At 45.3% G+C, this 17360-nt stretch overlaps 1 protein-coding gene across 18 annotated transcripts in view; it reads left to right on the plus strand.

Moving 5' to 3' along the window:
• The window catches only part of ankhd1 (ankyrin repeat and KH domain containing 1), a 55986-nt gene that overhangs the window by 13963 nt on the left and 24663 nt on the right, over window positions 1-17360 (plus strand). For 3 of the 18 annotated variants that reach the window (XM_083786020.1, XM_083786022.1, XM_083786037.1), the window contains exons 4-22: window positions 1301-1463; window positions 2883-3030; window positions 3730-3963; window positions 4376-4468; window positions 6271-6434; window positions 7128-7209; window positions 9529-9720; window positions 10152-10261; window positions 10393-10480; window positions 11127-11254; window positions 11450-11593; window positions 11995-12097; window positions 12395-12672; window positions 13267-13548; window positions 13952-14101; window positions 14785-15283; window positions 15737-15876; window positions 16003-16114; window positions 17020-17165. In XM_083786020.1, coding sequence (XP_083642146.1) covers window positions 1301-1463; window positions 2883-3030; window positions 3730-3963; window positions 4376-4468; window positions 6271-6434; window positions 7128-7209; window positions 9529-9720; window positions 10152-10261; window positions 10393-10480; window positions 11127-11254; window positions 11450-11593; window positions 11995-12097; window positions 12395-12672; window positions 13267-13548; window positions 13952-14101; window positions 14785-15283; window positions 15737-15876; window positions 16003-16114; window positions 17020-17165 — 3256 coding nt within the window. Of the gene's footprint in view, window positions 1-1300; window positions 1464-2882; window positions 3031-3729; window positions 3964-4375; window positions 4471-6270; window positions 6435-7127; window positions 7210-9528; window positions 9721-10151; window positions 10262-10392; window positions 10481-11126; window positions 11255-11449; window positions 11594-11994; window positions 12098-12394; window positions 12673-13266; window positions 13549-13951; window positions 14102-14784; window positions 15284-15736; window positions 15877-16002; window positions 16115-17019; window positions 17166-17360 lie in introns of all 18 variants that reach the window. The other 15 variants (XM_083786033.1, XM_083786027.1, XM_083786035.1 and 12 more) reach the window with 11 other exon arrangements.

Below are 17360 nucleotides of genomic sequence, written 5' to 3' on the forward strand. Positions count from 1 at the left end.
TCTACGGCAATGGTTTTCAACCCGTGGTCCGGGGACCACCATTGTTCATTGAGAGGGTTCCAGGTGGTCCCCAGCTAAATGATAGAGAATTGATAACCAAATGGACCCTTCGCCCTTATATAGATCTTTAACTCTTTGAAATGAAACCATTCGGCCCATTTGGTTTCATTTTACGTTCTCAAGAGTCACGTCATTGTTAAACATCTGCATTACTTGATTTACAAGAACTCTCCACAATTAGAGCATTGTTATTACTTGCGCAAGCAGAGCGTGCAAGTAATAGTTTTCGTCCATGTCGCCATTTGATGCGTATGCGCTGTGCCAGCATATGACGTAATGACTAGCTTGATATGGCAGTGGTGTCAGATTACATACATGTATACATAGGGGCATTACCTTTAATCCTACCGACACTAAAACATATCGTCATTACGTCACCATCGAAAACCAATTACACCCTGGCATTGGGTCCTTTATTACGTCATCATTGAGAGCTAGTTATACCAGTTATACCCTGACATCATATGCTGCTACGATACATAAGCATCAAACGGGGCATACGCAAAGTTACCACAGTATACCGCTAATCAATTTACAAATTACATATACATAGAGGCATTTCCTTTCCACCTTTCACCTTTCCTTTAATCCACCTGACACTGACTGACATATACATCACCATCGAAAGCCGTCTCTTACCATACTTAACAATACAACTTTTTTTACCTCCAAAAACTAGGTACGTAGCAAATAGCTAAACCTAATAATTAAATATTTCAAACGTTCTTTTACAGAGAATCTGAGATTTGACAGTTTGTAGCGGTCGACAGTACTTGCGTGCTCTGCTTGCGCACTAGTAGGCCATTTATGGCCTACTCGTGCGCAACAAGCAAGTAGGCACTCGACCGAGTGCAGTTCTAGTTTTATCAATGTTTGCCTGTTGTCTCTCCTATGGTACCACATCAGTATAGCATGGACTTGTGGACAAAATCTTATTCAACGATAACACAATATTCTTTAGTTTTGGGTCTGAGAGGCTAAATGTCATCAAATGGTGGTCCGTGGCTCAAATGCAGAATAAATAATGGGCCTTGATATGAAAAGTGTTGAAAACCACTGCTCTACGGTGTCGAATCAGTCGGCGAACATCTCTGATCGTCTAGCAGCGACATTTTTATCTCCAGGTGTTTATTATTTGGTCTGTTTTTTCCCCCCTAATAATTACACCACTACAACTTGTACTGTAGCGGTGTAATTACTAGGCGTGTATGTCCTGCCACAGTGGCAGTAATTGTAGCAGTCTGGTTATTTTCAGCCGTAGTCTAGCGGAGGCGTGCTCAGACGGCGACGTCAACGCGGTACGCAAGCTACTGGACGAGGGACGGAGCGTCAACGAACACACCGAGGAAGGAGAGAGCCTGCTCTGCCTCGCCTGCTCCGCAGGATACTACGAACTCGCACAGGTGTGTGTGTGTGTGTGTGTGTGTGTGTGTGTGTGTGCAGCGCTCGCTGGACCCTGTCTGGCCTGTCGTCGCTGCATTTTAAGCTTTGTGTATTCCTGGTTTGATGTTTGCAGTTGCCCCGACCGATTTCAGTCATTTGGAGGCCAGCGGCATGCGTTTCTCTTCTTGGCCTTCACTAAAGGATGATGCCTCGCTGTGTTGCGACACTGCAGTGCAAATCGGGCATAACCTATCTGCAAAAAAAGGAAAAACAGCACCCTCTGCTGTTTGTTTCCTTGAATTTGCCTCTGGGGGCAGGTCCTAATAGAGCGTCGCAGTCCCGCCCCCTACCAGGGCCCATGAAATGATTCCCAGTTCATTTTCCTCATAGACATTTCAAAAAGTATTTATTTAAAGACCTTTTAAGCCTCGTACAAAGCCAACTCAAGTTGTGATAAATCATGACAACAAATAGTTTTTGTTTTTCCTTCTTAGTAATTATTTGTTCAGTAGCATAGCTTGGAATCTGTTCCATAGTAATGGAATTCATGTTCAGAAGCATCCTACATAAAACGATAATGGCCTCGTATATTTAATAAAAGAAAACGTTAAAGCCTCAATTTGCGATTTTTGTCAGCTTGGTTGACTCAATGTAAAACACTAGGAACATAGGTTTAGAACGATATACACCAAAACAGAATGATTTTACATAATTGTGCTAATTGTTTAGCAAACAGAGCGCTAGTGTGGGGATGCACTTTAACGAATCACAGATTGGGATTTGGCCTGACGAAGACCTTTAACCTTTAACAATGTGTGTGTGTGTGATTTAACTGGTTTTTGACTCGCTCTATTGCTGCACTTTTACCCCTGGTTTGTTTGGAAATACTTTGTGTGGGGGAAATGAACAAGGAAAGATATTAAAACTGAACTGAAAAAAATATTATTGTGACGCAAGACCATATGCAAATGATGCTACGTGAGCAGTGCTAACAAAATCTGGTAAACCCAACAAATGTAGCAAGGCCACTGAAAGGCAGACATCAGCCTTTGCTAAAGAACTTTGAGAGCTTTGTGACAGGAGCTCCTCTTCAATAAACAACATTGAAGCGTATTGGAAACATGGCCCAATAAACTGTTGTTGATAAGGTTGTTGTCCTGTTAGTGCCCAGCACAGCCATTTCTCAAAGCTAAGATAATCCCTGTCAGAGCCGAACAGTCGCTGTTCCGTGCACAATTTACACCCAGTGTGGGGTAAGTTTATCTTGCAAAAAAGCCCCTTATGTTTCCATTCTGTAATCTGTTGTTCAAATTAAAGCTCTATATGTATTCACTCATTCACTGCCACTCTGCCAGTTTAAATGCCTAAATTACCACCCATGTGAATAAATGTCACTACTCCTCCTCCAACCTGTCATGCTGTTCTTTTGGTGTTCCTAGGTGTTGTTGGCCATGCATGCCAACGTGGAGGATCGGGGCATCAAAGGTGACATAACGCCCTTGATGGCTGCAGCCAGTGGAGGCTACGTGGACATCGTCAAACTGCTGCTGGTCCACGGGGCAGACGTCAACTCGCAGTCGTCCACAGGTGAAACCTCAATGCACAACGCAAACTATTGGGCTCTTTTCCGGCTACCAAGGGTGACCCAAAACCTGTTTAAATTTATTTTTGAGTGGTGCAACCACTCCAAGGAACAGCTATGTCCTAACCTAAGTGACTATGTCCCAATGTTTACCAGTAGGGGCAAAAGTGGTGCTAGAAACAGAGAGAGAGAGAGATAGTGTTGCACTGTTGCCTGCTAATTAGAGAGAGAGAGAGAGGGAGAGGGGGAGGGGGGAGAGAGAGGTGTCTGCTAAATGCTAATTCCCCCACACAGTAACTCTGTCATTTCTCGACCGTTTCGGACACGGGTTGGCTCGCTGGCACCCTGGGCGCGTTCCTGTGGGTCTGGAATTCCGGGGACCCACCGGGGGCCACCACACGGAGTTGCACCACTCAGTTCACACGGGTGTGATAAAAAAAGAAGAAAAAGGCCAGGTGCTCTAGCACTACCTCGTTTACTGTTGCACCTCTAAAGGAAATACTTTTGTTTTATCCATATAGATAACGTTTTTCTTTTTATCTGAACCAAATCTTATCAAATGATGCCAAAATATCGTTTGAAAGCCACTGATATAGAATCTATAGATAATGTGCTCCTGTCCTCCTCCAGGTAACACAGCTCTAACGTATGCGTGATATAGAATCTATAATGTGATAACGCCCCCCCCTGCTGTCCTCCTCCAGGTAACACAGCTCTAACGTATGCGTGCGCGGGTGGCTTCGTGGACGTGGTGAAGGTACTGCTCAAAGAGGGAGCCAACATCGAGGACCACAACGAGAACGGACACACGCCCCTGATGGAGGCGGCCAGCGCGGGCCACGTGGAAGTGGCCCGGGTGCTGCTGGAGTTTGGCGCCGGCATCAACACACACTCCAACGAGTTCAAGGAGAGTGCGCTCACGCTCGCCTGTTACAAAGGTCAGAACCCCTGGATTAAAGTTCTCGGCACCGATTTCAGTCGTCTGGATTCCGTGGAAGTCGCCATGTCTTCTGTGGAAGCATGTCACGTGCCGAGAAAAGCTTGTAGATTGGCTATTAATTATTAAAACTAGCATTCATGCATACATACTATCTGCAATTTCTGTTTTTCTGTATGTAGTACAGTAAGAGCAACAGCATAGTTTCATGCTGTTTCACAAATCGCAGATTATGACTGGACCTAAGAAATATGTTCAGTAATATTTACATTTCCTTGAATTCCACGAGAAATGTTATGTTAGAAATGTTACCCCCTATTGAGAACATGTGCCATCTAAAATCTTGCTTTTTATCGGTGTCCTGTCAGTACAGGGTTCCAAAACCAAAATGTAACACGGGACATTTTTTCCAGGTCATTTGGATATGGTGCGCTTTCTGTTGGAGGCTGGGGCAGACCAGGAGCATAAAACGGACGAGATGCACACAGCGCTGATGGAGGCTTGCATGGTGAGCATCACCCTCAAGTTTCAACACACACGTTCAGGGTGATCATTCATTAAACCCATTTTGGGGCGGGAACCCCTTTTGGTGTTAGCATGCTATGCTTTAGCTATTGCAAAATAGCAGATCTACAAGCTCATAGCGCGCCATCGAGTGGCGCGCTATGAGCTTGTAGGTCTGCTATTTTTGAAAATTGAAGAGCGACTGACATAGAAACATAGCTTTTTCATAAAACTGTCAGGATGTAGAAGACATTTTTAGAATCTGATCTCAGGTCAGAATGGGTTAAGATAAAGAAGAGGGTCCAAGGCACTTTGTTCAAGTGAAAAAGCCTTTATTATTTCTTTATGGCATGGCAAAGATCATTTAAAAAGAAAGGACCAACGCGTTTGGGCTATAAGCCTTCGTCAGGGTCCTAAACCTCGCCAACGAGCACCTGTATTCAGTTCAACAAACAAAGGACCGCGGCAGCGCTTCCTTCCTCTATTCAACGGTGATCATTCACTGTCGTGTGCAATTTGAATCAGAAAAGCCTGTTATCAGCGTTTGGGCGACGAGCGGCCCCAACGCGCTACGCTAATGTGACTGCAACCACCCGCTGAGACGCAGGCTACATGAAATAGCAGAGTAGATTAAAGTAAATTTGAAGCCCACGGCAGTCGACTGTATACGTATGGCGGGAGAGAATGGTTTGAGGAAAAAGGAACACGCTGTCTTTATTGTAGTCGGAACAGGTTTTGGTCACACTGACCTTCATCAGGTTTTTGCAGATAGAAGTCCCGCTGTCAGCAGATTCTGCTGATAATGGGAACGGGGTGACACAGTTGAACCAATCCTGACATTGGGAAGAATTATTTCGCGGAGCTTTGCCATATTTTGTCCTGTACGTATTTGTGTATACTACATTAGGGCCTAGAAGCCTTTGCTTGTGAACCGATTACACACTGAGATATGTTTTTGCATATATTAGACATTTTAGTATATTCATTGGATTTGAGTTAGAGTGCTTTAGATTTAGTATAAAATTAACATCATTCATGTATTTAAGAATCGTGTCAATTGTAAGCCAGAAAACGTAGATTTTAATTTCAGCCAGCATAGTGCATCTCTAATCATTCTCCACCCCTCCATCTCTCCACCCTACCTTCCTGCCTTATGGTGGATAGTCTGGAGACTCGCTGCTCTAATTGGGCGTCAAGGTTGTCATAAGAGACGGTTTTGTTCCACGATATGTACTCAAGGGAAGCCTTTTGGGGAATAACAAGCACCGATTTAAACTCACACTAGGTTAAACTCTACGTATAATATGTTGTAACCTTAATCCTTTTGTGTAGTACTGTTGCGCTATCTCGGCCGGCGGTGTCTTATGTTTTTGGAAGCAGTACTGCTTCTGATATTAGACCGGCAAAAACAATGGATTACTGCCGTTTATTGATTTTAAGTCCTCACGTCTACCGAGCAACATATCCGCTCCGGTGTTTAAGCTGCAATCAAAATCAGGTTGAGCATCGCAATTTCTACCGCTGAGCTAAAATGGAAGACCCGTTCGGGCAGTAGGCTTTGAGCTTCATGCAATACCTGTTGTCAACCACTAGTGGCCTCACCTGACCGCAGGATCTACATTTCTCAATGGAAGAGCAGGGAGACCACCTTCAAAAAAGAAAAACATTAAAATCTTTAATTGCAATTATTTGTACGACAAATAATCGTCAAGTTGAATGTAACGGCGACAGGCCCGGAAGCGTGGCACGCGTTCCCCAACCATCAGGTGCTTACCTCTCCCCTCCATTGTGTCTCTCTCTCCGCTGTCCCAGGACGGCCATGTGGAAGTGGCGCGACTGCTGTTGGACAGCGGCGCGCAGGTCAACATGCCGGCCGACTCCTTCGAGTCGCCCCTCACCCTGGCAGCCTGTGGGGGCCACGTGGAGCTGGCTGCCCTGCTCATAGAACGAGGAGCCAACCTGGAAGAGGTAGGAGAACGGACGTTTCTGTTTTTATCACACTGTCAGAGCTTGTATGTGGACATTAAGTAAGCCTAGCTATATTGTGCAGCTGAATTTACTCTCCTACAAAGGCGCATTTGCATTGGTCAGCTTGCCTATGCGTAAGAACTGGAGGAATATTAAAATGAATGGTCTTTTTTGTTGCGCCTACAGCATTTGCAGTTGGCCTTTGAACATTCAGACATATTTCTATCATTAATATACTTCTGTTAGTTGGTGGTTGTGGGAGGAGGACATGGCTATAACCTTTGGGGCGGCAGTGGCTCAGGGGTAGAGTGACCGGATGCCAGTTCGAACCCGGGCTCCCCCAGAGTTGGTGTCGAAGTGTCCTTGAGTAAGACTCTGAACCCCTAATTGCTCCTGATGTGCAGGTTGGTGCCTTGCATGGTTTCCTCCAGCATCGGTGTGTGATGTGTGTGAATGGGTGAATGTAATGCACCATCTCTGTAAAGCGCCTTGGATAAAGGCTCTATATAAATGCACCATTTACCATTTACCATTAAACCTTTCAATTTCAAAGACCACTGAAACTGAGAGTGTACAAATGGAACCAAAATGGACCTGTATGGGTCTATAACACAGAGTTATAGACTTTCAGAGTTTACACATGTTGTGTTTTGCTCGTGTTCAACCATGCTGGTGCTTGTGTTTTGCGTGCAGGTGAATGATGAGGGCTACACTCCCCTGATGGAGGCAGCCAGAGAGGGCCATGAGGAGATGGTGGCACTGCTGCTGGCTCAAGGTAAGGAACTCTCACCACACCTAGACTACTAGGGGTCCCAGTAGACCCCCATAGACTTAAAAAATCTTTAAAAAAACACCCATGAGGACCATGAAAATAGCATACCCTTTGAGCACAATGGATGCATTGTGCTCTTGTAGCTCTGCTGCACTTTAAGAAGATTCTTAAAAATGTTTGTTTTTCTGACAGTGACATTTCAACTGGTACAATAATCTTATACATGCCATTTATGTTCATATAATTCACATGACAAATATATATCTGTGGTTTTAAACCTGAGCAATAAAGAAGGAACGTAGAACACGAACTCTGGTTAACAGGTGCAGGACAATCGGAAGATCACCATAACAATACAAAATAGTCCCATCATCCTGATTAAGATCCTTGATGGAAATAAACAATGGGAGCTAACAGCACTAGTGTACACGCAGTCTATTTTTATTTATACGCCCGAGCAACTCTTACGCAAAATTACAAGCTTGAGTAGTATGGCAACTATACGCTCTGAATGCATGCATCATGGCATGTCTTAACGAGCAAGTAGTCAAAACTTGAATGCAGGGAAAAGGGTTCAAGGGATTAGAGTTTCTCTAGTATAACAAAAAACAAAAGGTTGCATATTATTCTTCTTACACTGCTTCAGTATACATTCAGTTCAGTATCCTATTCAGTTATGCATTCAGTTTTTAAAATAAAATCCTGAAAACAATGGTTCCTCCCTGAAACACTGGAAACTGAAGAAGAGCCAGCACTGCAGTGTGTGACGTCATTCTGACTCACCACTCAGAGGGACTCACTCCGCTGGTGGTGAAGTGAACTGGACTCTTTAATTTGTCTGAACTTTACCTTAGTTCATATGTTGCTATTTTCCTATCATTCATCAACCAGAGAACACGCTGATCCCCAGGCAGTCACACTGGGTTCCATCAAAACCACTAGATGTACATCAGCCTGCAAACGATAGCAATTGTTATTGTATTATTATTGAAATTATAGGCATTTGTTTGGGTCTCTTATCTTTCCACGATCTGCTCCACGGGGGCCGTTTTACAACTCTGGGCCAGCTGAGTGGTGTGGGGCGGTGTATTCAACATAGGTGAAATGGGGTGGAGGAATGTTTGACTGCTTGGCTTGAGCAGACATTTTCATGCCTAATTATTGAACACGGGACTCTTACTAGGCGCGCTGACAGACATGACAGGAGTTGGATTCAAAGTCAAACTCTTGTCCTTACAAGGACCATATGGTCTGTCTGGCTATGCCAAACCTTGTTATGTTTGGCACAGACATCACTGGGTGGTAATGGCACTTGGCCAGATATTATCTGCATATTATCTTTAAGACAGTTTGGTGTCGAGACAAATAAAGAGGGGGCTGGTTGATTGATGGACCTCTAGGCACCTTTCCAAGCAGAGTCATTGTGACTCTTGCTATTGGAGAAACTGTCTGTTTTCATCAGTGTTGCAATCCAGCTCAGAAGGTAGTCTAAAAACATGGAGATGCTGTTGTGAAACAAAGCCTCTAGTCACCAGTAAAAAGTTTGGCAAGCTGCTGTAAATGCCTTGGGTCAGACAAAATGGTTGAGTATGTCGCTAATAACTTGCAGGCTTTGCCTCAGTTAGGCTAATTGTAGGCTATTGATTTGAACCAGTAATGTACATAATGTATGTGGGGTGGTTTATGGTTAATTCTTGACACATTCTGTCTCCACTATAAATACACTGTTGGTCTCCCAGTTTCTTTCTTTGTCTGAGTCTAATAATGGAGACAAAATCTTTTCCCACAGACTTCTTTGAGCAGAGAATATTAGTCAAACTGTTTCACAGTGGTTTGGCAATATGGCAATATGTAGAACACAATCTAAACAGACTTTTCATCATGGTTTTAGGTTGTGACTTGGGAACTGAACTGACGTAATGGATAACGAGTAGCTTGCACAGGAAGATGTCTTTATTTTGCTGTGCAGTGCATACACTGTACATGACTTTGTTTCCAAACGGTGTGCCATAAGACAAGTCTAGGTGTACTGTGGGATTTCGTGACGATTTATTATTCCTATATAAATTGCAACAATGCAGAAGGTTATGCATTATATTGAAATTTACTATATCAGTATACACTAATTTCCCAATACATTTTCATCCGCATTTTGGTCACGTTATTGTAAAATATTTTAATAAACATTTTAAATATATATATTATTCCCAACAAATAGATGGCAGTACATTCTCACGACATCACTTAGCAGCCCATGTCTAGTTCTATCAAACCTTGAATCGTAACAAATCCAGAAATAACTCCCTCCGCTTGGTTGTCCAGGTGCTAACATAAACGCCCAGACAGAGGAGACGCAGGAGACAGCGTTGACACTGGCGTGCTGCGGAGGCTTCTTGGAGGTGGCCGACTTCCTCATCAAAGCCGGCGCCGACATCGAGCTGGGCTGCTCCACTCCCCTCATGGAGGCTGCACAGGAGGGTCACTTGGAGCTGGTCAAGTACCTGCTCGCTGCAGGTGAGCGCAGAGAGAGAGAGAGACCTAACGTATGCATGGCAACAAGCAAGAGATTTCTGTGACCATAATTATTCCTATGCAAAAGCTATTGAGGAGGAAGACCACTGTACAATGTAAAAGTATAGTTTTAATGCCTTCCAACAGTCTTTGAACAGCCAACTTTCTGTTTAGGCAGACGAATAAACGTAAAAGTGTCAGCGAAACGTTTCAAGTACAAGAACGCATTGCTGCCTGAGGAAGAGTTCTTCTTAAGATTTTAAGCTAATTGTTCATTTTGTGTAAAAATGTAAAAACATAGCTTTTTGAAGGCATTCAAATTGTTATCTTGCATTGTACAGTGCTATCCGTCCTCAATTTTTGCGTTGGATTTTGGCCCCCTTTTTGTGTGGCACACAATTATTATTCCTAACCACTCACTTGTTCCTGTTCAGGGGCAAATGTCCACGCCACCACGGCGACGGGAGACACAGCACTGACGTACGCGTGTGAAAACGGGCACACGGACGTGGCGGACGTGCTACTGCAGGCTGGAGCCAACCTGGTACGCATCAAACTCAACTTATACTTGAGTTGGGCATTACTCAACAATAACACACATCGTCTCGCTTTCTTTGTGGTTTCTGAAATGGGCTTTTGTCACCCTAATTGAGCGTGTTGTCGTGATTTCCCCAGGAACACGAGTCGGAAGGGGGGAGGACTCCCCTAATGAAGGCTGCCAGGGCGGGCCACCTCTGTACTGTACAGTTCCTCATCAGTAAAGGTCAGTTAAATGCATTTCTATAGCGCCTTTCCCTTTGTCTAAAATGCCTTACGATGTGCATTATATTCACCCATTCACTGGAGGCAACAATGCAAGGTGGAAACCTGCTTGGCTCGCTTAAGCACACTTTGACACAATGCCTAGGGGTGCTGTCAGGTCCAACCAGGTGTTGTGCGCCGTTGACTCAACATGTTGATTTGATACGAAGGGAATCAAACAAATTCTCTTTTTTTTTTTACAGAGAATCATTGGAAATGTATTGGTCTTGACAGGTCCCCTATCTGTTAAAATGTTTGACTAACTCAAAACACTTATTTGCGTCAAATGCAGTCATGCAAGTTTAAAATATTTTCGGAAGTGAGAGGCCATGATTTTTCTTTTTGTCGATTCATACACTAAAACTACTACACATCAGTTATTATCTGGTGATTTTGTCCGTTTTGACAGTGGAATGCCCTTAAATAGATCCTGTGGTCCATAACCTGACCACAGGACAGCCATATTTATTATATCTTACAAATGTAAGACAACCGGCCAAAATGATTTACTGCTGATTAGTATTTATCTTTGGAGTAAGTGATTGTAGTTTCCATGACCAATGACTCAAAGTCTTAATGAATACGCGTGTTTGACCCGTCCTGTCCAGGTGCTAACGTGAACAGAGCGACAGCTAATAATGACCACACCGTGGTGTCTCTGGCCTGCGCTGGCGGACATCTGGCTGTGGTGGAGCTACTGCTGGCGCACGGGGCAGATCCTACACACAGACTCAAGGTAACGCATGCATGAATGCACGCACTCATGCAGGAATACTGATGTGGATATAGTTGTTAATTGGCTTTTGATTACAAAAAACTAAATAGTAAATGTCTTTTTATATTTTGGGATGTTTTATGTTTACAATATATAGTAGTACTATTATTATAATGTACCTGCATTTGTAAAGCATCCATATGTGTGTCTTGTTAGGATGGTTCGACCATGCTGATCGAAGCTGCTAAGGGAGGACACACCAACGTGGTGTCCTACCTGCTAGACTACCCCAACAACGTCCTGTCTGTCCCCGCTCCCGACCTGTCCCAGCTGACGCCTCCCTCGCAAGACGCCTCTCAGGTAAGCAGGGAACCCTTGATGTTGGCCGACGGCCCGGGCTGCAAGACCTTGCGTCTCAGACCGTTAGAAAATGCCACAGACGTTTGGCCAGAGTGGCGCCCAGTCTAGAAGATGTCTTTCCATCGTCTTAACCATTTAATCTCGATATACTATGTTGTGCGACGAATTGCCGTCTACTAGCTTCCAATGTGTCGCATTGTGAGCTAGTAGATCTTTTTGAAGAAAATGAATGGTTAAACAGACCTCTAGTCAGTGTTTGTCAGCACCGCCACAGTCTTTGCAGAACATAGACTGATTGTGTTTGAAGTACACCATCAGTCTTCAGTTCACCTGAAGACAACCCCAAGTATTTAGCATGTGTAAAGTTCCAGAACTGACATGGCTCGCTTGTTCTCCCGCAGGTTCCTCGTGTCCCATTCCAAGCTCTCGCCATGGTGGTGCCCCCTCAGGAGCCAGACCGCGCCCCTTCAAACATCTCCACGCCCCCACCTGTCGCCAGCAAAGGTGACAACTTCACAAAATTATTTAAATAGATTTTTTTCTTTTCATTTAAAAAATAAATCCTGCATTTAATATTAGTATATTTTATTCAGTTCAAATCAAAACACAGGAACATTGTGTACAATTGACAATATTGCAATACAAATGAAATGAACAAACATTATCACAGTGCTGGTTTGCCTTAAGGGCAAGCACTGTAGAGAACCATAGCTATCGTTCACTATAGTTGTGGTGTCGACTCTGCCATCCAGAAGATAACGATACATTTGCCGTTATCCTCCTCTCTGTCCACTCTCAAAGGTCCATCCAAACAGAGGCAAGCGGCCCTCCAGCCCAGCGGCAGTCCCACATCGGCGGGTCGAGGCCCCGAGGTGGAGCCCCTGCCGCCCTTCCACCTGTGCCAGCCTCTGGAGTGCATCGTGGAGGAGACGGAGGGCAAGCTGAACGAGCTGGGCCAGAGGATCAGTGCCATCGAGAAGGCCCAGCTGCAGTCGCTGGAGCTCATCCAGGGGGAGCCGCTCACCAAAGACAAGATAGAGGAGCTGAAGAAGAGCAGAGAGGAGCAGGTGAGGCCATCGGTAGGCTCTGCACATAATATAATTCTGAAAAGTGTCAAAATGGAACCCGTTTGTGTCCGGGGGAAAAAATGAGGACACAAAGGGTCTTTTCACCCTTATAGACCATATCATAGACCATATCGGAATGTTGTGCTCAGAGTTTGTCTATTAAGGCTTCTTTTCATCTATGAATTGTTATTGACTTCATAATCATCTAGAAGATGTCACCGAAGTTGTCGCCTATTAAACTTTGTTCTTATGGTAAAATCGTGTTGATGAAAGATGCACAAAGATGAGCATTCACATTTTGATCAAGTTGTAAATAGAATATCCTCACTTTCGGGTGGAAACATTGTATGTCCAAAACCGTAAATAGCTATTCTACAAGCTCACATCGCGAGACACAACACGTTTTGAGCTTGTAGATCTACTATTTTCACTACTTTTGTGTGACACTCTTGTACAATGAACTAGGGCAATAATAAAAAAACAAAGCTGAACTTTGGACATACAAGGTTTCTGCCCGACCACGGTGATGACGTCTCAACAAATCTCTAACGTGATGTCACTCTGGCAATCCGATAAACGCTAAAGTGTTTTGCGTCTGTCTTGAAGGTGCAGAAGAAAAAGAAGATCTTAAAGGAGCTGCAGAAGGTGGAGCGTCAGCTGCAGCTGAAGACGCAGCAGCAGTTCACCAAAGAGTACATGGAGGCCAAGGGCCTGAAGGAGGAGCAGGAGGCGGGTCAGGGGCCCGGCCCGGGGCCCGGCACCCTGGGGGCCCTCCCCACCGTGCCGGGGGCCCTAACACACGCCCCCGGCTCCGACACGGACGAGGAGGCGCAACACAGAGACTGCGTCGGACAGGAGGAGGAGCAGCCGGGAGAGGAAGGGGACGAGGTGAAGTACTCGTCGGTCGCCACGGCTGATTTCAATGACTGAAATCAGCCGTGTCTTCTATGAACGCATGTTGTGCAGCGAGAATAGCCGATCTACAGGCTCTCAATGCATCGCAGACGCATCGAGAGCATGTAGATAAGCTATTAGTGTTTTCTTAAAGATTAGAGCATTTGAAATGGTCAAACTAGCAATATGTTTGGATATTTCATAAAAGCAAAGGTTAAAGCCACAGGTGAGTTCTTCACCTGGTTGCCAGCATGTAGAACAGCAGTGTCAATATTACTAAAATATTTTACATATTTTACATAACGGCGCTAGTCACACCATACAAAATGTTATCAGTTGTGAGATTTTATTTTGCTTTAATAATTGACTACTGAGTGTACTTGTATGTCCAAAACAGTTACTTTTCAGGAAATTGTGGGAAAAAAGTTGTTCCAATTCGGGTTGGGATCCCGAACCAGAGGAACCGGATCCAGCATTGAGCAAACGGAATCGGTTCCTTCACTATTGGAACCGTTTCCGGGACCGGTTTATCACACTGTCAGAGCTGGTATGTGGACTTCACGTCTGGTATACAATTACAATACCGGTGGTTCTCAAACTTCTTTTTAACCACCATAACTCTGAGAGTGTACAAATGGGATTTTGGCCCGTAAGGGTCAATTGTTTTAGTTCAATTTGTACACACTTAGAGTTATAGACCTGTAAGTGTCCATTTGGAACCCCCTATAGGAATCTCGTTAAGAGGGAATCATTCAGGAGGCGTTTGGAAATCCTCCGTGGTGCCTCAGGCCTGGCTGGGAGTCCATATGAACACCATTGGCTACTGGGAGGTCGACTGCACTGCACGGCGACGATCCTGTTCAGTGGGGTGTGTATCTGGGAGGGATGGCGTGTTCCTCCACACGCGTTACATCCTCCTGGTGAAACTCCTCGCTGTTGAGTGAAAAGAAGCAGCCTTCATGTCATGCTTATCAGAAGAGACTAGAGATTATTGAGGGACTATGCTAGAGCACTGGTTCTGAAAGAAGGGTCCGGGCAGGGACAACCAGGGGTCCAAATGGACCCGTACATTTATAAACTCTCCGAGTTAAATGAACACACAGAAATGTACAGTGTAGTGTAGGCCTGATTGCCATTTGGCACGATAACTAAATTGGGAGAAATAGAACAAATGTACAAACGAAACAAACAAAAGATGCTATAGTTGAATCTTGCTTCCGCACCCTTCAGGAGGAAGAAGAGGAGGAGGACGATGAGGAAGACGACGAGGAAGAGGAGGAGGAGGGCTCGGAGGAGGAGGAGGAAGAGGAGGAGTTGGAAGGCGAAGACGTGGACTACGCCAAGCTGCCTCAGGTGGACACCATCCTGTACAGAGACGGACAGCAGCCGCCTCTTCCCCCGTCGCCCCAAACGCTGCAGCCTCTTCCCCCGTCGCCCCAGTCGCTGCTGCTGCAGCAGCAGCCTCCTCCCCTGCCTCTCCAGACCGCCTTCGTCCCCATCCAGCCCCTACCGGACCCCTACAACCCCGCAGAATACCCGGGAAGCACCAGCCCCGAGCTGCAGATGGTACTGGCGGGGCAGCAGATGCTGGGGCAGCAGCAGGTGCCGGGTCAGCAGTTGGCCGGGTTAGGACCGGGCATGCTGGGCCAGCAGCAGGCCACCCCGGACGGACTCATGGTGGCTACGCCCGCACAGACGCTCACAGACACGCTGGATGACATCATGGCAGGTCAGTCAGCCCCGCAACGTATAGTATAGAATATGAGAAATCGACCGTGTAGGGACCCCAGAGGAGAAATGTTGTCTTTGTGGTTAACGGACATGTTCGGGGTTAAGGATACAATTTAGGAAAAGATTCAGGATTGGTATTGGACATTTAAGGGTTAGGTTTAGTGGTTGGGGATTGTGCTTAGGTTTAGAAATGCATACCCGTTTGAAGTCTGATCTGGTTTGGAGTTTTTTTTTTTTTTAAGTTTTAAAAGTACTGCACTGTATTGTCAATAAAAAAACAACACTTATCTATATACTATAGTTTTTAAAATGTATTAGATAGCATATAGTATACAAACAAGGAACTGAGGGCAGAGTGGCAATGACCCGCTATATCCAGTCAGCTACCGGTCTGTGGTTTTGTGCCCCTAAACACATACATGTTTTTTAAGGTGTTTTTTCTCTGTTGCAGCTGTGAGCAACCGTGTGCCCATGTTGAACACTACCACGTCTCCCACGCCCCTGTCCCAGCCGCCCTCGCAAACGCCCACCAACATGGCCTCGCCCCCCGCCGTCCTGCCCCTCTACCCCTCCGTTGACATCGACGCACATGTAAGTCCTCCAGACATCGACACCACGGCACACGCTTCAAGAGACGAACACACGCTTGTACAGTATGTACACGCACGTTGAATGAATTCAAATGTTTGGTTTTGTTTGGTTTTTCCTCACCCGCAGACGGAGAGTAACCATGACACGGCGTTAACGCTGGCCTGCGCCGGGGGACACGAGGAGCTGGTGTCTGTCCTCATCGCGCGAGGAGCCAACATCGAACACCGGGACAAGAAAGGTAGAAAACTACGCACTTGGTGCCTCTGGCGTGGCTGGTTGCAGACAGTGCGATACGGTCACTGCACTAGTGACAGATCATCCTTTACAGGTTGATCTGGCCGCCTGTTCAGTGGGGTGTGGAACCAGGAGGAATAGCTTGTTCCTCTGTGACACAACTGTACAGTATCACAAAGATCACTAAACTTACAGTGCAGTTCAACAGCTACCTCATTGAAATTCCTTATGGATGTGAGGATGAAGGACAGTATTACACTTTAATGAAACGACCACTAAAAGGGTTCCTCAGTCCTGTGCAGAGAATGACTCTTGTACTGCAGTATTTGTTCTTGTGACAATCTCCAAGGACTTGGAGGTAATTCCAATAATACAACCAGGTTTTTTTTATTAACTTAATTCGGTGTGTTGCTATCTGCTGTAATGTAATCCGCTGTAATGCTGCCACCCCAGCAAATACTAAAATTCTAGTAATAAACACCAACATTAAAAGATCTTTGTTTCTGCAGGAAGAAAAGTAAACCGCCTAGTTCAGGCTATTTCTCCATCCTATTGGGTCTAACTAGAAAACAATTAGACAGCTAGAATTACCTGGAAATTACGACTTGGGGATAAAACATTTTTGATTGTTGTAAATGTCATATTTGGCTGGTGGGTCCTTCGCATTTACCGGTGTGATTTGTCCAAAAACATGTGACGTCATGTGACTTTTGTGTTTCAATGTTTACTGGTTTGGATTTTCAAGTTTTGGGACACCTTGTTTGTCTTGGGTTACGACGCGGACGCCACGTATACATATATGAAGAGATTGAAGCACATTTGAAACTAGATTATGTTGAAACCGGAAAATCTAGGTGTGAAGGCTGCATAGCGGCCTAAACCTAATGCTATGTCATTTTCTCCTTTCAGGTTTCACCCCTCTGATCCTGGCTGCCACCGCCGGCCATGTTGGTGTGGTCGAGGTCCTTCTGGACAAAGGGGGTGACATCGAGGCCCAGTCGGAGAGAACCAAAGACACCCCACTCTCTCTGGCCTGTTCTGGGGGAAGGCAGGAGGTAAAACCACTTTCAACTAGGCATCTCCTGTTTTTGCCCAGGAAATTATAGGCAAAAGCCTAGCCATCCATAGCCTGGAATCCAGAATGATTTGCTCCGTTCAGTGGCCTTTGTCTTTTTTTTTCTTACTTCGGAGCCTTCCAGTGTAAAAGTCTAGCCTGTGACTGTGATTCGTCGATCCCTATCCAATAAGCA

This window comes from Protomyctophum parallelum (assembly GCF_964188405.1).
Source record: "Protomyctophum parallelum genome assembly, chromosome: 16".
Classification (NCBI taxonomy): Eukaryota; Metazoa; Chordata; class Actinopteri; order Myctophiformes; family Myctophidae; genus Protomyctophum; species Protomyctophum parallelum.